The following is a 14,108-nucleotide window of genomic DNA, read 5'->3' as shown; positions in this document are numbered from 1 at the left end:
GCTTCAAGATAGCTAAAATACCACTGCCCCCCACCAGCTCCCCGACACCCACCTGTGGGACCTCACTGACACAATTCTGAATGTAAACATAAAGAAGAGAAAGAAGCATCGCTTTAACTTCTTTTCTCCATTGTAATCACCAGAAAGTAGAGAGAGACTATATATATATATATATATATATATATATATATATATATACATATATATATATATGCTTTTATTTATTACCCGAGGGATATTTTCAGTATATAGTTGTAAAGTTCTATTTTGTATAGATTTGGTATATAGAGCATATATATATAGAGGACTGAGTGATATGTTGGGGAAGAATAAAATCCCAAATTTTCAGGTTGATTTAAAATATATATATATGTAAAATGAAGAAAGATGCGACACTAGTGGCACAAATCGTACGACGGCGTGTTCGGGATGTTGTAGATGGACAACAAAAAACGGACGAGTACGTTGCCACCAAAAAATCTCAGAAATGTTTACATCGATCTCAGAAGTTTTCTAGACAAAACGTGGGAATTTCTGAGTGTGAAAAGTCAAAAAAATTGCTACAAAAACTCAGAAAGTTGGAGAATAAAACTTTGAAATAAAATATTCTTGACTTTTGAAGCTTGGAAATTTCCAAGTTTTTCTTCTCAAAATTTTCTGATCTCAACAATGTCTGTTTTTCTGAGCAAATTTTTGACTTTCCGATCTCAGAAATTTCCAAGTTGCGTCTATAACATTTCTGAGCTTTATCTAGAAATTTCTGAGGTTTTTTTGGCCAAAATTAACTCCTCTTTCCTCTTCTATCTACTACGGCTCTTGTACGCCGTCGTGCACATCATGCCCGCACCTCCCTGCTTTCCTTTCCTTGAATCAAATCCAAGTGCCTTGGTTTGTTGACGATCATTTTTGCCTTTATCCCAAATGTCCGTCTTTAAGACTTCTCAGAGTGGCGTAGGAATGATGGAAGAGCCAGCTGTAGGGCTTGTGTAACAAACTCACAGATTGTAGTCATGGAAACGTAGGGAAACTGCTGCTTTTTAATCTAGAAACTGGATTAGCTTACAGCTAACACTTCCCCCTCTGGGTTTAATGTGGTATGCTAGCAATGCTAGCATGCTTTAATGGAATGAATTTACTCACACATTTTGGATAACATTAACAGCCAGGCTGGCACCATGGTTACAGACTAACAACCACCAAATCTGCTGTGAATTGAGCAGAAATTGACGGGCTTTGCAAAAGTATTCATGCCCTTTGAGCTTTTGCTCGTTTTGTCACGTTACTACCGCAAACTTTACTGGTTTTATTGGGATTTCATATGACCGACCAACACAAAGCGGTGCGTTGTTATGAAGCGACCGTAAAAAGGCTCAAGAAAAGTCTGAAAAGTGTGGCCTACAGTGTTTTATCCACTATTACAGCTGAAAACCTCTGAGAGACTTGCACATCCGACAGGCTTTTTTGCAAAATAGTTAAAATTCACTTAGATTAGAATAAAAGCGTGTTTTGAAATCAGACTTCATCTTTTCTATTTGAAATTGAAAATAGAAAAGATTTTCTATTACTTAAAAAATAATGGATAGATACATTGCTTAAAAAAATGTATCTGACACCAACAAAGAAGAAATTACCATTTCAATTTTAGGTTTAGATCAAAAATATGAAATGGGAAAACAGGCACCAGGACTAAAATTTATTTTGATATTTAAATGTTTGATTTTTACTAATATTAATGAGAAAATATGAATTTTCTCTTATTACTATCATTAAATAGTAATTACACAATCATTTCAAATTTGGTTATATTTATCTAAAATATTACAATGTCCTTCATTATTAAAAACTTAATATTTTTCAGTTTTTTTTTCATTAAAAAATTTCCCTCTGACTTCCCACCATGCACTGCTTCATGTCACCGTGCAATATAAAGGCTCCAATAAAACACGCTCAAGTTTGATTTTGTAACATGTCAAAGGTGTGAGAACTTTTCTAAAGCTCTATAGTTTTTATTACTGTCACAATAAGCAATATATGATTTTTTTTTTTTTTTTTTAATAAGTTGTGCTGTTAATTTTTCACCTCTTTCTAATGATGTCACCAGAGTATATTTTATTGTGTGCTGTTCTCCACCAGCATTAAACGTTTCTATTTCATTTTGAGCTAACGGCCTAGTTCATGCAGCCTCGTCCTGTGCGACGATCTCTTTGGTCATTTTTTGTTGTTCGACTCCGTAAGGAAAACAGCGACTCGTTTCGAGGTTGGATGCCCAGACTGGAGTATTTCTTCAAGTGGCCTCTACTGTGTTTTATGCATTATGAATATATAGGACTGGTTTAAGGAGCCCGGCTGCTTTGCAATAACAAAATAAAGTGTCACATTTATCGGCACCCCTGGTAAACATGGGTAAAAAGTATTACCGTAAAATAAACGCATCTTTTTTTGCGCTATTGTTGTCTTTCACTGGAAGATGCTAATGCTAAATGGAATTAGCAGTAGCGGAATTATTGGTATCATCCAGAGCAGTTTGTCAAACTTTTCAGGCTGAGAACCACTGAACCCATTTAGGAATCACTCACAGACCATTTCAAACGTGAAACTGTCCCCTCGTCAACACAACATCATGTTCTAAGAACCTGATTGGTTGGAGGTTACAGTTGTGTGGAGATATTTGCCCTCTTTCATCCTGTCTTTTATTCCCCCACTGCATATTCAAGTTCAAAAGTAAAATGCATTTATCGTGATCACATGTAACTTTTATCAACAGTTATATTGATAACTATATCAACAATTAGACCTAATATATTAATATTTGATTTCTAGAGAATCTGATGGATAAATCAAGACGGTATTGCAGCATTTAGACACTCAAAGGTCTTTAAGGCAAAGACTTTTGAAAAGTTACAGGTTTTGACTTGATCGCTTTGGGCCATGTGACAGAGTTTGGACTCTCCTATCGTGGATTTGTTCCCTAATGACACTGACGTCCACTCAAAGTGTTCCCACCGTAACGTTTTCATGCCCCCGCCCCAACACAACACACTACATCAGATCAAACAGAGCGACAGCTAAACCCCTAACAGAGGTGACCCGCTGACCGCCGTCTAATTCTGTGTAATGGAAGAAGCAGCGGCTCTTTTTCTCCTCCTTCTTTTCTATCATGTAGAGATTTGCACTCAATAAAGAGTTTCTTGCTTCTCAAGCTCCTCCTGCCTGTTTTCTTCTTAATCTGGTGGGGAGGTGGTGGTGGTGGGTGTGTGCATGGTTTTCTCTCTCCTGTGTGTGTGTGTGTGTGTGTGTTTTCTCGTTCCTGAACACATGGAAGGCATGGGACGCAGCGTTACTCTGAGCATGCGAGCGCTCCGACAGATCTGGCTCTGCAGGCTGCAGGAGTGGGAAGGATGCATGGCTTTGATGCTCCTGGGATGATTCCTCACAAGTACCCCTCAGCAGCACAGACACACACACACACACACACCCCAGCGCTCCTTGGTAGGTGTTCTTAGTGTGCGTTTGGACCAGCTGGACAAAGCTAGAACGTATCGGTGTGCTGACTTCCTCCATTTGGTGTTTTTCAAACATCTTCTGATCCTGTAGGTGTGAACTTTATTTAGGCTCCCTAAACCTCTACTACTGCATGTCGGCTTCCTTCAGCACCTCAAAAACAAAATGTTACCAAGTATTTTTGGTCTAGCAACCAAATGTCTTTGTTCACTTGAATTAAAACAAAACTAATTTGCATGTAACTTTTCAGCAAGATATCGGACCGTTTTTTTAAAGTCAATAATTCCTTAATATTGATGAAAAAATAATAGTTCCCCAAGCAGATTATTTCGCTTATAACAACATTTTCCCCATGTTATAAGTGAAGTAATCTGACAGTGAAACTAGGACTTTTTATCCATACTGACTTTAAACAAGCTCCTATATCTTGCTGAAAAGTTACTTGGGAGTTTTGCCTTATTTCAAGTTTACTAGGATATTTATATTGGAAACTAGACAAACATATTGTAAGATTGTGATTTTGCAGTGAAGTCATTTAATGCTTACTCAAACTGGTTTTCAATTTGAGCAATTAGGAGTCACCTTCTGTGAGATAAAGATGCATTTTCTTGACAATTTGATCATTTTTCTGCTTCAAAATGTTCTAAAAACATCTCATTTCAAGAAAACTGATGCTTGTTTGTTTTTTTTAGATCATTTAGTCTGAGCTAAAATTACATTTCGTATCTATACAAATTAAGACTACCAAACATTTGTTACCTTTTTTTTGACCCGACAGCAGATATTTTTGTTCTTTCGTGTAAAAAGCTTTATCTAATCAATTAAACCACCCAGAATGAAGCACATGAAGCTTAAAATAACGGGAGCTCAACATGTTTGTTTGTTTTTTTCGGGGGGAGGTTATAACTACAGTCCTGGTCGGCTAATCCCGCCTCCTTCCCCTCTGCAGGTGTTCGACTGGCAGCAGGAGCGACCTGGAGCTGAAGGTCAGAGCGACGAAGGCCTGAATCTGGTCAGAGAGAGGGAGACGAGGGACTCAGGCGAGTGGCTGACGGTCACAGCCAGGCGCGTCCAGGAGGCCGACCTGGAGCCCCTCGACTACGACCTGGACATCAGCCGGGAGGTACGGGAGCAGGGCCGCGCGCAGGCGCTTTAGGGGCCAGTAGAAAATAACGGCACCGGTGTATTTTTCACTGCTTAGTTTTTCTAAATCCGGCTGCCAATTTAAACACAATCTCACGAAAATAGAATAGAAGAGAATATATTTTATTGCCCCCTAGGTGGAAATTTGTCAAAGACTCTAGGGGTTTATATTGCATAAGCTGCCAAAACGATTCATGTAAAAGCTTGAAACTTAGTGTACAGTTTAAGAAAACAGCAGAACACTGAAGTTGTTGGACTCGACATACTGTCTGTTTAAAAATTTGGATTTAAAATAATAAAACAAATGTCTGTTGTTACTGTTTGTTCAAATAAAACGGAGAACAATTTCACGAATTAAAAAATTTGAATTTGAAAATATCATCTCTCTCCTTTTCAACTCCTCTGGGATTCAGGGTCGTAGTTCACGTATTACTACTCAGGCTCTTGAGACGCCGATCGTCCTCTCCCAATGTGTTGCTGTTGAAAAGCAATGCATTGTTGCCACGGTTACACAACCGTAGAAACTGTCTGGAAAGAAACAAATAAAACGTAAGAGCAAAACTCTCAGGAGAGAGGAGAGAGAATAACTCGCAGTGACTCAACCTCAGTAATGATTAACAAAATTTTACAAAAATATCAAATCCAAACTACTGCAGCGTTTCTCTGTGTGTCCGTCCGACATGCAGCTGTCCAAGCCGGACAAAGTTCTGATCCCGGAGCGCTACGTAGAGTCGGACCCAGAGGAGCCTCTCAGCCCAGAGGAGCTGGAGGAACGCTGCCGGCGGGCGGAACGCATCAAGAACCTTCTCACCAGGTCCAGGTATCCTGGGCTGCTGGGAGAACTCACCTAATCCAACATGGCTGCATTTCATTAAAAAAAAAACCCTTTTTGATTTATTTCCCCCTCCAGTGTCCAGAACATCCAGCCGTCAGCATCGCTGGAACTCAATGAGCTGGACTCCGCTATGGAGGAGCAGGAGAGGATCATGAGCGTCTCCTACGCGCTGGCCTCAGAGGCTTCACGCAAGAGTAAACTGGTCGCAGGTTGGTTAGTTAGTTAGTTAGTTAGTTAGTTAGTTAGTTAGTTAGTTAGTTAGTTAGTTAGTTAGTTAGTTAGTTAGTTAGTTAGTTAGTTAGTTAGTTAGAAGTACATGTGCCTTAAAGGGGCAGTGTTATGTAGAAATTACTTATTTTTAGCTGCACATCTTTTCATGTTATGCACATGTTATTCTCTCATCAAAAACATACCTGGAATACTGCCTCGATTCTTTCATACATGTTTAAAAGAAAAAAATCCTTCAATCTCCATGGCAACCATTCAGCTGTGAAAAACGCCCGGGTGGACCGAGGGATTGGTTTATAAAAATCTGTCTTTACTGTGACGTTGCAGAGTACTTTTAATGTGAATTTATGTACATAAAGAGGAAACATCCAAAAACATTTCAGAACGTTTAGTATTCTGATGGAAACTCTTTGAAAAATAAGTTGTTAGGTTTTTTTTTACATATTGAGGTGTCACTATGATCTGACAATATAACATGCCTCCTGTGCTCTTACTGCCATCTGTGGAAATATACCACTCTGTCAGAAACAACCAATCAGAGCCAGGGGGAGGGTCTTAGCACTGACAATTGTGTTCGTGTACGTGCTGCACAACCCTGCCTCCGCCCTGCTGCTCCAGCTGTGCTAATGGTGGAGAAAGTGGCTAATCCAAGAAAACCATTTTTTCCTCTGTCATCGGTGGCTATGCTAACTAGCATTAGCATTCATTAGAATTGGAATTAGCTGACCAAGCTCAGTATTTTATATTAACAATCAGGACGTTGTGACAATTTAAATATGTAAAAAACATATATATATGCATATATGGGTTTTTTTCCCATAAAAGTTATCTACTGCTGCTTAATAGTTGGAAAGTTGGAAAGAGCTCCCTCTAGTGGTGAATGACCACACATCTACAAGAACTGCAAACACAAACGGCACAGAGGTGTGTGTTCAGACGGACTCTGATGCTCGGCCGTCTCAGAGTGTGACCGTGTCGTTGTTCCTGGTGTGTAGGGACTGAGTGGCTGGAGAGCTGGTGAGACGGCCCGGTCCAGGTACACACACCCTGACCTTCCTCTGTGTTGGGATCATGCTCGGTTTGCGGTGTGTTTTTTGTCTTGTTTTTTTGGGACAGAGCACAGATGGCTGACATAAAGATGTCAGACTGCTGAAGATGGCGTCTTTATGAGCCCAACATTCACCATCTGTGCACGTTCCCGGGTTTCTGTCTGCTGGGTGTTTGTTTCATCAAAGAGCCTCAGGGGAGGATTTCACCAAGACTTTCTCAGCTTGTTTAACGTGTAAGAGTCGTGTTCAGTTTGTTTACAGGTTAGTCAAAAGGAGCTAAAAACACAACAATAAAGAATTTATTTTATAGACCCTAATGTTACATTTATCTCTAATCCTTCCTGAAACCTGAGGTTTATCAGTGAGGATATGGTTAGAAGAGATTACAGATTTTGGCCAGACCAATTTTTTTTCCTGAAAGAAATTAGTTGGCCGCAGTTGGGTGACTATTGTTAACTGCACATGTGCAGACGTGACCTGGTGGGCGGGTCTGTCAGTCAGCCCTCTGTCACTGCAGAGAAAAAGGAGACTGGCTGATTTTTCAGACGTTTGCCAACGTAGATGAGATCAGTGGATGAGATCGGCTCCAGATTGTAAGTATCTTTCAATCGTCTATCTCATGCAATGAAGGAAATCAGAGGCGATTTGTGGACCGATTTATTGGTGTGCCCCCAGTGGCCTATAGAGGCTCAAGTTCCCAATTATAATCCAGAATCGATTCTAAATTACCGTATTTTCTGGACTAGAAGTCACCCTTTCATTAATAGTTTTGCTGGTCTTGTGACCTACAGTTAGGTTCAACTTGTATACATATTTTCCTCTTCATTACATTTTTTGACTGATGCAACTTATCCTCCAGTGGGACTGATAATCCAGAAAATATAGTAGTCTTGCAATTTAACCAGTGTCCCATTTTTTTTTAGCCTCAGGGCTTCATAGAAAGTCTTTGTGAAAAGTTTTCCTCCCTGCTGCTTTAACTGGAGAGGCTGAGCTTCTTAAGAGACTCCTTTGGGGGAAATGTTGTGGTCCTTTGGATTCAGCTGGTGTTTTGGTGCAGGCTGTGTGTGTCAGGGTGTTACTGTTATGACAATTTTCCACGTATAGGTACTGAGACTATGGCATTAAAATTAGAATATTACATCAGATCAATAAAAAAACTATTTTTAATAATATATTGTAGCCTTAATCAAAACCTGTTTTTAAGATGTTATTTTCAAAAGGTACTTTTAATCTGACCAACAAACTTCATAAAAGTTTTCTTCCAAGTTTCTAATGCGAAATGTCTTAATACATTTGAAAATATCAAAACTAACTTACTAATAACTTTTCAGCAAGATGTGAGTAATTCCTTAATATTGATGGAAAAAGTTCCATTGGCAGATTATTTAACTTATAACGTGGGGGAAAATGTCTTGTTATAAGTTAACTAATTTTCCAGTGGAACTAAAACTGTTTCCATCAGGAATTATTGACTTAAAACAAGCTCCTATATCTTGTTGAAAAGTTACAAATCTGGAACAAACTTCCAGAAAACTGCAAAACTGTTGGAACACTGTGTTCCTTTAAACGAAGACTAAGAACCCTTGAACATTGATTGATCTATTTGCTCGATGATTTTGATGATGGCATTTGACAAAAGGTTTCCTGTTTATCGCTTGTGTCACAGTTGCTTTTTGCATGATTGCTGCTGAATTGTGCTAAACAAATGAACTTGACTTTGTTTTTGTCTCCTCAGCCAAAGCTGCTGCTCAGCACTGACCCACAGGACCGGCAGAGAGGACTCTCTGTCCAACAGCAGGAAGCGCCGCGTAGAAGGAGCTCGACATTTTTCATCAAATTAACTTATTCAGTCATTAAAACAAATTGTTTTTTGGGTTTTTTTAAATATAATTTTAATACACATTTTTGAAGCTGTTTTCTTTGAATCACAGATTTTTACGTTTTCATTGCTTCTGCACTTACCTTGCACATTTTATGGTGAATCAGAAATGACCGAACTTTTTTGTGCGTTCGTTTGTTCTGGATTTTCAAGATAAAAGTCAGAACCGACGCGCTCGGATTGCAGTGGGAATGTTTAGGTGACCAGTTTGTTTGCCAGGTGGATTGAGATGCTTTTCTTTATTTTTTAGGGTTTTTTTTTCATCAATCCTGTCATAAAACTGTCAGAATGTCAAATAATTTAAACACAAAAATGTCAGGCTACTTAAAATAAATATTTAGATAAATCGTTGTCTCTGTTTTGTTATGTGCTTTTATTTTTAAGAGTGTTTTCAGATTACCTCTCTTCAAAAGAGTAGACTTTTATCTTTTGCTTCTGAGTTTCTACACAGTCTGGAAATTAACTATTTTTCACTTCTACAAAATACAGTATGGGAACATATCTTTGTTTCCATACTTTCTCATATTTTATTATTCATTCATATTTCAAAACTCTGGATTTATCTATCCAGAGTTTTTGCAGGTTCCATATTTAAACTCTGTTGAGTATAGATCACAGGTGTCAGACTCCAGTCCTCGAGGGCCGCTGTGCTACACTTTTTAGATGTGCCACAGGTACAAACACTGGAATGAAATGGCTTAGTTACCAACTCCTTGTGTAGATCAGTTCTCCAGAATCTTGCTCCAGAATCACCTGAATAGAAGCTAATTATTATATTCAGGTTGTGCAGCAGAGGCACATCTAAAAGTTGCCATTGAGGACTGGAGTTTGACACCCCTGCCCTAGAGGTATTGCTGAATTAAGATTGCAACCTTAAAGCGCATCAAACCCAATGTTTTAATAGATCACATATAAAATCAAAATTAGATTCTCAAATAAATATTGCAAAACTCACAAATATTGTGAGTTTGTGAACACAAACTCACGTATGAGTGAGCTATAACAGCTTCCTCTCACAGCAGCTGTTTTAAAATGATCAAACGCCTCCAAATAACAGAAAACTACAAGTCATATCTACACAAATCACATTTAATGGCAAATAATCTTGCTTCATCCAGTACATTTCAAGGCAGACAACAGGACAGTTAAAATGTTCCAAGTGAAATAAAAACAGGTTCATTTGCCAGTCATAGCATTATCTTACACTACAACATCAAACAAAGAAACATTTTTGAAGCCTTAAGACTAGATTCTTTCAGCACATGCACACCAGGATGCATCCCATCAGACAGTACAAATGAGAATTGAGTGATGTCCTAAAGTGAAACGAAAAGCATCAAACTGTCCCGATGTGAGAATAAAAAAGCTAGCTCCTCTCCCCTCCTACAATGGTTTAACGAAGGCCATTTTGTAGTTTTGTTTCCGTTCCTTGGGCTGGTCGTCCGAGCCGGGCTCCTCCTGTTCTGGTGATTTCTCCTCTGGGCTGGAATCTTCCTCCTGAGCTTCTGTGTGTTGGTTTTCACTGGACGACTCCTCTGGTTTAGCAGCTTCTGTCTGAGAGTCTGCAGGCGGGGAGATGACCGGCTCTGGCTGTGGCTGACCAGAGGAAAAACAAAGAAAGCTCTTTCAGGGTTCCCACTGATATTTAGAAAGAAAGTCCATGACCTTCAAAAATTTTCCATGACCCACGGAGAACAGGTTCATAAAGAAAAGTGCACGCCTGAATGACCTAACCCCACCAAGTTGAACTACAGCAACCATGTAAACGTGCAGGCAGACAGGGAGGAAACATAAATGACAAATGTGAAAATGAAGACCACACAGACAGGTATGAATTGAACAATGTTAATATATTGACTGAGGAATCATATGATAATAATGTCAATACAAACAAAAACTTATTAGCACTAATGAAAACACAAGAGTGTACATGTATGTAGAACTAACTGCTTCTACAAATGTTGAGAGCAGGTGTAGCACATAGGCCACATTGGTGTAGTAGTCAATATAAATTAATATTGTTTCATGTTTTTTGTTTTATTTACTCGTTGTGGGGTTAGATCAGAAAGATTTGATAATTTTGGTCATAAAAATAGGGAGTACATTATTCATCCCCAGTCACAGTTTGACATAGTTGCCAATAGGGGTCAGTATCGCTCCACCAACGACAAAGATGACCGTTGCTAGGAGATGAACGTTGCTGACACAGAGGTGTATAACCGCTGTGTAGCAATACTTCTGAGTTATTTTGTGTTGCAGGCAAGCTGTTGATGTTAATAATATACTTTTATGTTATTGGGTCCTGTTATGTATCAATTACCACAATGAATTCCGTATCAGTAATGTTTCTGTTGTAAATGATGTTTACTTCGTGAACTGCCGCCGCCTTTACCGTGTTCAGAGCATAACAGTGATAACCATTGCTAAGATGGATGTGTATAACCGCCGTGTAGCGACACTTCTAATTGAGTTCTTTTGTGTTACAGAATTAAAGACACTGCCGTTGCACACAAAATAACTCCTCTGCAAATCTTTTACAAACTGCTGATGACACTGACGCTTGAAGCTCAAAGGCCTTTTCCGTCTGAGAGCATCTATTTTTATTTTTAAAGGTTATCAACATGCAGCCTAACAGCTGCAGCGTAACACAGGCCCGCACACGCCGCAACACCACTAATCTTCAATTGGAGGCTTCTTCGATGATTAAGTAAATATATATTTTTAATAAAATAGAATAATAGCTACTGCAGCGCGAGCAGAGCATTACAAAAACAAAGAACAGCGAGACTCTGTCCATGGTACAGAGCCGTTCAGAAGAATCGGCTAGTTTGTAAATGTCACATCGCTATATTGCAGACTTTGGTCACAGTGTTGTCACATATGTGCTACTCTAGCTACAGTGTTTTGTTACCTCATCACAATGAGGCTGAAACGGCAGCAAAATTAGCCATTTTTTGTTGTCGTTTAAAGTGTAATGTCAGTGTGAGCGATGGCTATGCAACACTTGATCATACTCGACTACTTATCAACGTGTATATTACATCTTCCTGGACAATGGTAGCCATGGTGAGCCCCCACCTCGCTGAAACCCAGACCGCAGTGCCTCCGGTCCCGGCCCGACAGTTTTCCGTCCATGCTCTGCTGGTACTGCATCTCCAGCTCGTCGTTCATCCGCTTATCTTCCTGCCCTAAGGAGGAGACGCACACTGGATCGCTACAGATCGGACCCAAGCAGGGATCAATCATACAGGAAGTCGTTGCACTTTGCCAAAGCAACAAAGAAGCTCACCGCTACGGAAGTGGGACGTGGACCTGTGGTCACCGATGACGAGGCGACCGGTGTGTTCTTTCTGGAAGCAAAAAAAAAAAACAACCAATCATTTTATTTGTCTGCTTTCACTTTATCTGACTGACAGCAGCTGGAGCGTACGGACCTTAGAGGCACCCATTAACCGCAAGAACTTTTGCTTCCTTTCGTTGCTTCCCAGATCTGCAGACGCCCACTGGGTGGACCCATCCTGCCAGGAGAAGATGATTCACGTTCATTTTCAGCTTCAAAAGGTCATCTAAGGTTCATTCAGGAATCAGGGAGTTTTGTGTGTCTTTGTCAAAATATATATATATTTTTTTTAAATTGCTATTTATGTTGTCAACTTTGATCGTAAGCACTCTTTAGCCACAGCTCGTCATTTGAGAACCAACGACTAAAATGTTCAGTCATGACCTGGTTTGTATGTGGTGTGAAGTTAAAGTCAAACTTTAATAATAATTTGGGTTTTTTTTTCATAAGAGAAAAACTTATATTTTCACCATGTCGTTTATTCATTTCTAAATGTCAGTTTCACACATTAGATCTTTGGTTCTTTTGTGACATCCTGGATGAGTCAAGGCGCTCAGCAGAGTTATTTTGGCAGACCGGCCACTCCTGGGAGCGTTCACCTCTGTTTTGTTCTCTCAATCTCTCAAAGTGCTTCTTACTTTCCGGACTGATGGTCGTCAAGGACTTTGTTTCACATCTTCTGTTAAAATTTCACGAAGCGGGGCTTCATGCGTTTCCTTTTGAGCTCTGACAGCCAACTTCATGCTGCCAGACAGGTTCTGTCTGAATTCCTGATCCTGATCGGGCAACAATCTGGCCTGAGAAAGCCAACTTCTTAAATGAACGCAATCATATTTAGTTCCTTATATTATAAATGTTATTATGAAACACTTTAAAAAGCTAAAACAAAACGCTTAAGAAATTGAGAAGAGAGTCCAAATGCATTTCCACAGTAGAGTATTTAGCTTTATCTAATACAACAGTTATGTCTAAATACTGTACCATAGAGCTGACATAAAGGGTGAAGATGGTGAGAAAATGTGAAAAGATTAAACTGATTAGTGAATTCCGCCAGAACATCTGGATCTGATCTGAATTACATCGTATTTATTTTTAAATACATACTGAACAGGTTTGTCGCGAGGTCACATTTAAATAATAATATAAATATATATAGAAATTGGTTAAAAACATCAAAATATAAAATATTGTAGGGAGGGGAGCTTTAGTTTTAATGAGCAGCAACACTTTGACCGTCCAGACACAAGATCTCATCTACCTACAAAACTTTTATCAACCGGTCAGTAAATGGATCTCAACTAGACGCTTCAGCTACTTTTTCATCTTGCAGTGTGATGTTCAAAGTCTGCCAAAAGGTTTAAAAACATACAGAAGATTCCAGTGAACTTTATTTTGGGACCGCGGCGTGTTCACGTTTTCACTGTAAAGCTGATGTTTGCTGCTAGCTTGCTAACGCGATGCTAGCCATTCAACGTGATTTTGTTTCCCGTTTTGTAAGTTATAACAGCAGCTTTTTGTGTTTTACTCACTTCCGAGGGAGATGCGGGTCGTTTTGTCCCGTGTTTGTCCTCTGGAGAAGTCATTATTCACTGAAATGCGAGTTAAATTGGAAATAGGGATTTTATTCCGCACAAGCAGGAGCTAGCTGAATTTGTCAACAACTCGTACTCACCCTGACGACACTTCCTGCACCGTCTTCTTCTACGTTTTTAAAATGGGTTGCTTTGCTTCATGGGGGGAGACGTGTTGCTTCAACGTCAGAGCTGGAAACTACACGTCAAGCAATTCAATGAGTTTTGGAGCACAGCTTTAATAACAGAATCTCTTGTTAAAATGCGACTAGAAAAAAACCAAACAGAGCGGAAATGAACCCTGGACATGCCGCGCGTGCTCTGATCATCTGTGAAAAAATGATATAAAGTTGTAATAATTGCAATTCAATCCTTACACATACTGGTTTATTCTTTATCTTGCTGAGTATTTTACAATTATATTTTTGTATATTTTGTTTGTTTGTTTAGTTAACTGTTAACAGTTTGTGAAGTCGAATTATTACTGTTTTCTATTTATGAACATTGCTTGTAATTTGTGTGCTTGGGACAGAGCAACCAGGCGGTTTTGATAGCTTGGCAA

General features: G+C 39.3%; 2 protein-coding genes across 13 annotated transcripts in view; one reads left to right on the top strand and one right to left on the bottom strand.

Annotated features, from left to right (window-relative positions):
* LOC116736696 (pleckstrin homology domain-containing family A member 7-like) overlaps nt 1-8,986 on the top strand; it is a 161,938-nt gene extending 152,952 nt beyond the window's left edge. For 10 of the 11 annotated variants that reach the window (XM_032589380.1, XM_032589352.1, XM_032589424.1 and 7 more), the window contains 5 exons: nt 4,451-4,624; nt 5,331-5,464; nt 5,555-5,688; nt 6,703-6,743; nt 8,492-8,986. In XM_032589380.1, the coding sequence (XP_032445271.1) occupies nt 4,451-4,624; nt 5,331-5,464; nt 5,555-5,688; nt 6,703-6,728 (468 nt within the window). In that variant the 3' untranslated portion in view covers nt 6,729-6,743; nt 8,492-8,986. The remainder of the gene's footprint in view (nt 1-4,450; nt 4,625-5,330; nt 5,465-5,554; nt 5,689-6,702; nt 6,744-8,491) is intronic. The other variant, XM_032589370.1, reaches the window with a different exon arrangement.
* Nucleotides 8,987-9,703: 717 nt separating this feature from the next.
* Nucleotides 9,704-13,695, bottom strand: c2h11orf58 (chromosome 2 C11orf58 homolog). Of its 2 annotated transcripts, XM_032589481.1 has the most exons (6): nt 13,648-13,695; nt 13,505-13,564; nt 12,070-12,153; nt 11,925-11,985; nt 11,714-11,823; nt 9,704-10,231 (listed from the first exon to the last, which is right to left on the bottom strand). In XM_032589481.1, exons 2-6 carry the CDS (start codon nt 13,556-13,558, stop codon nt 10,019-10,021), a joined length of 522 nt encoding a protein of 173 aa, XP_032445372.1. In that variant the 5' UTR covers nt 13,559-13,564; nt 13,648-13,695; the 3' UTR covers nt 9,704-10,018. The 2 variants fall into 2 exon arrangements, with proteins under 2 accessions (XP_032445372.1, XP_032445362.1); XM_032589471.1 differs by having other exon boundaries at nt 13,505-13,649.
* Between the last annotated feature and the right edge of the window lie 413 nt (nt 13,696-14,108).

Source organism: Xiphophorus hellerii, chromosome 2 (assembly GCF_003331165.1).
Source record: "Xiphophorus hellerii strain 12219 chromosome 2, Xiphophorus_hellerii-4.1, whole genome shotgun sequence".
NCBI lineage: Eukaryota > Metazoa > Chordata > Actinopteri > Cyprinodontiformes > Poeciliidae > Xiphophorus > Xiphophorus hellerii.
The sequence above is the reverse complement of the archived record's forward strand: the minus strand, read 5'-3'. Positions and strand labels throughout refer to the sequence as shown.

Coding starts and splice junctions, on each gene's coding strand:
- c2h11orf58 (XM_032589481.1), bottom strand. CDS start 13,558: ATGACTTCTCCAGAGGACAAACACGGGACAAAACGACCCGCATCTCCC. Junction 12,154..13,504: donor GACCCGCATCTCCCTCGGAA/GTGAGTAAAACA, acceptor TTCTCCTGGCAG/GATGGGTCCACCCAGTGGGC. Junction 11,986..12,069: donor GGTTAATGGGTGCCTCTAAG/GTCCGTACGCTC, acceptor TTTTGCTTCCAG/AAAGAACACACCGGTCGCCT.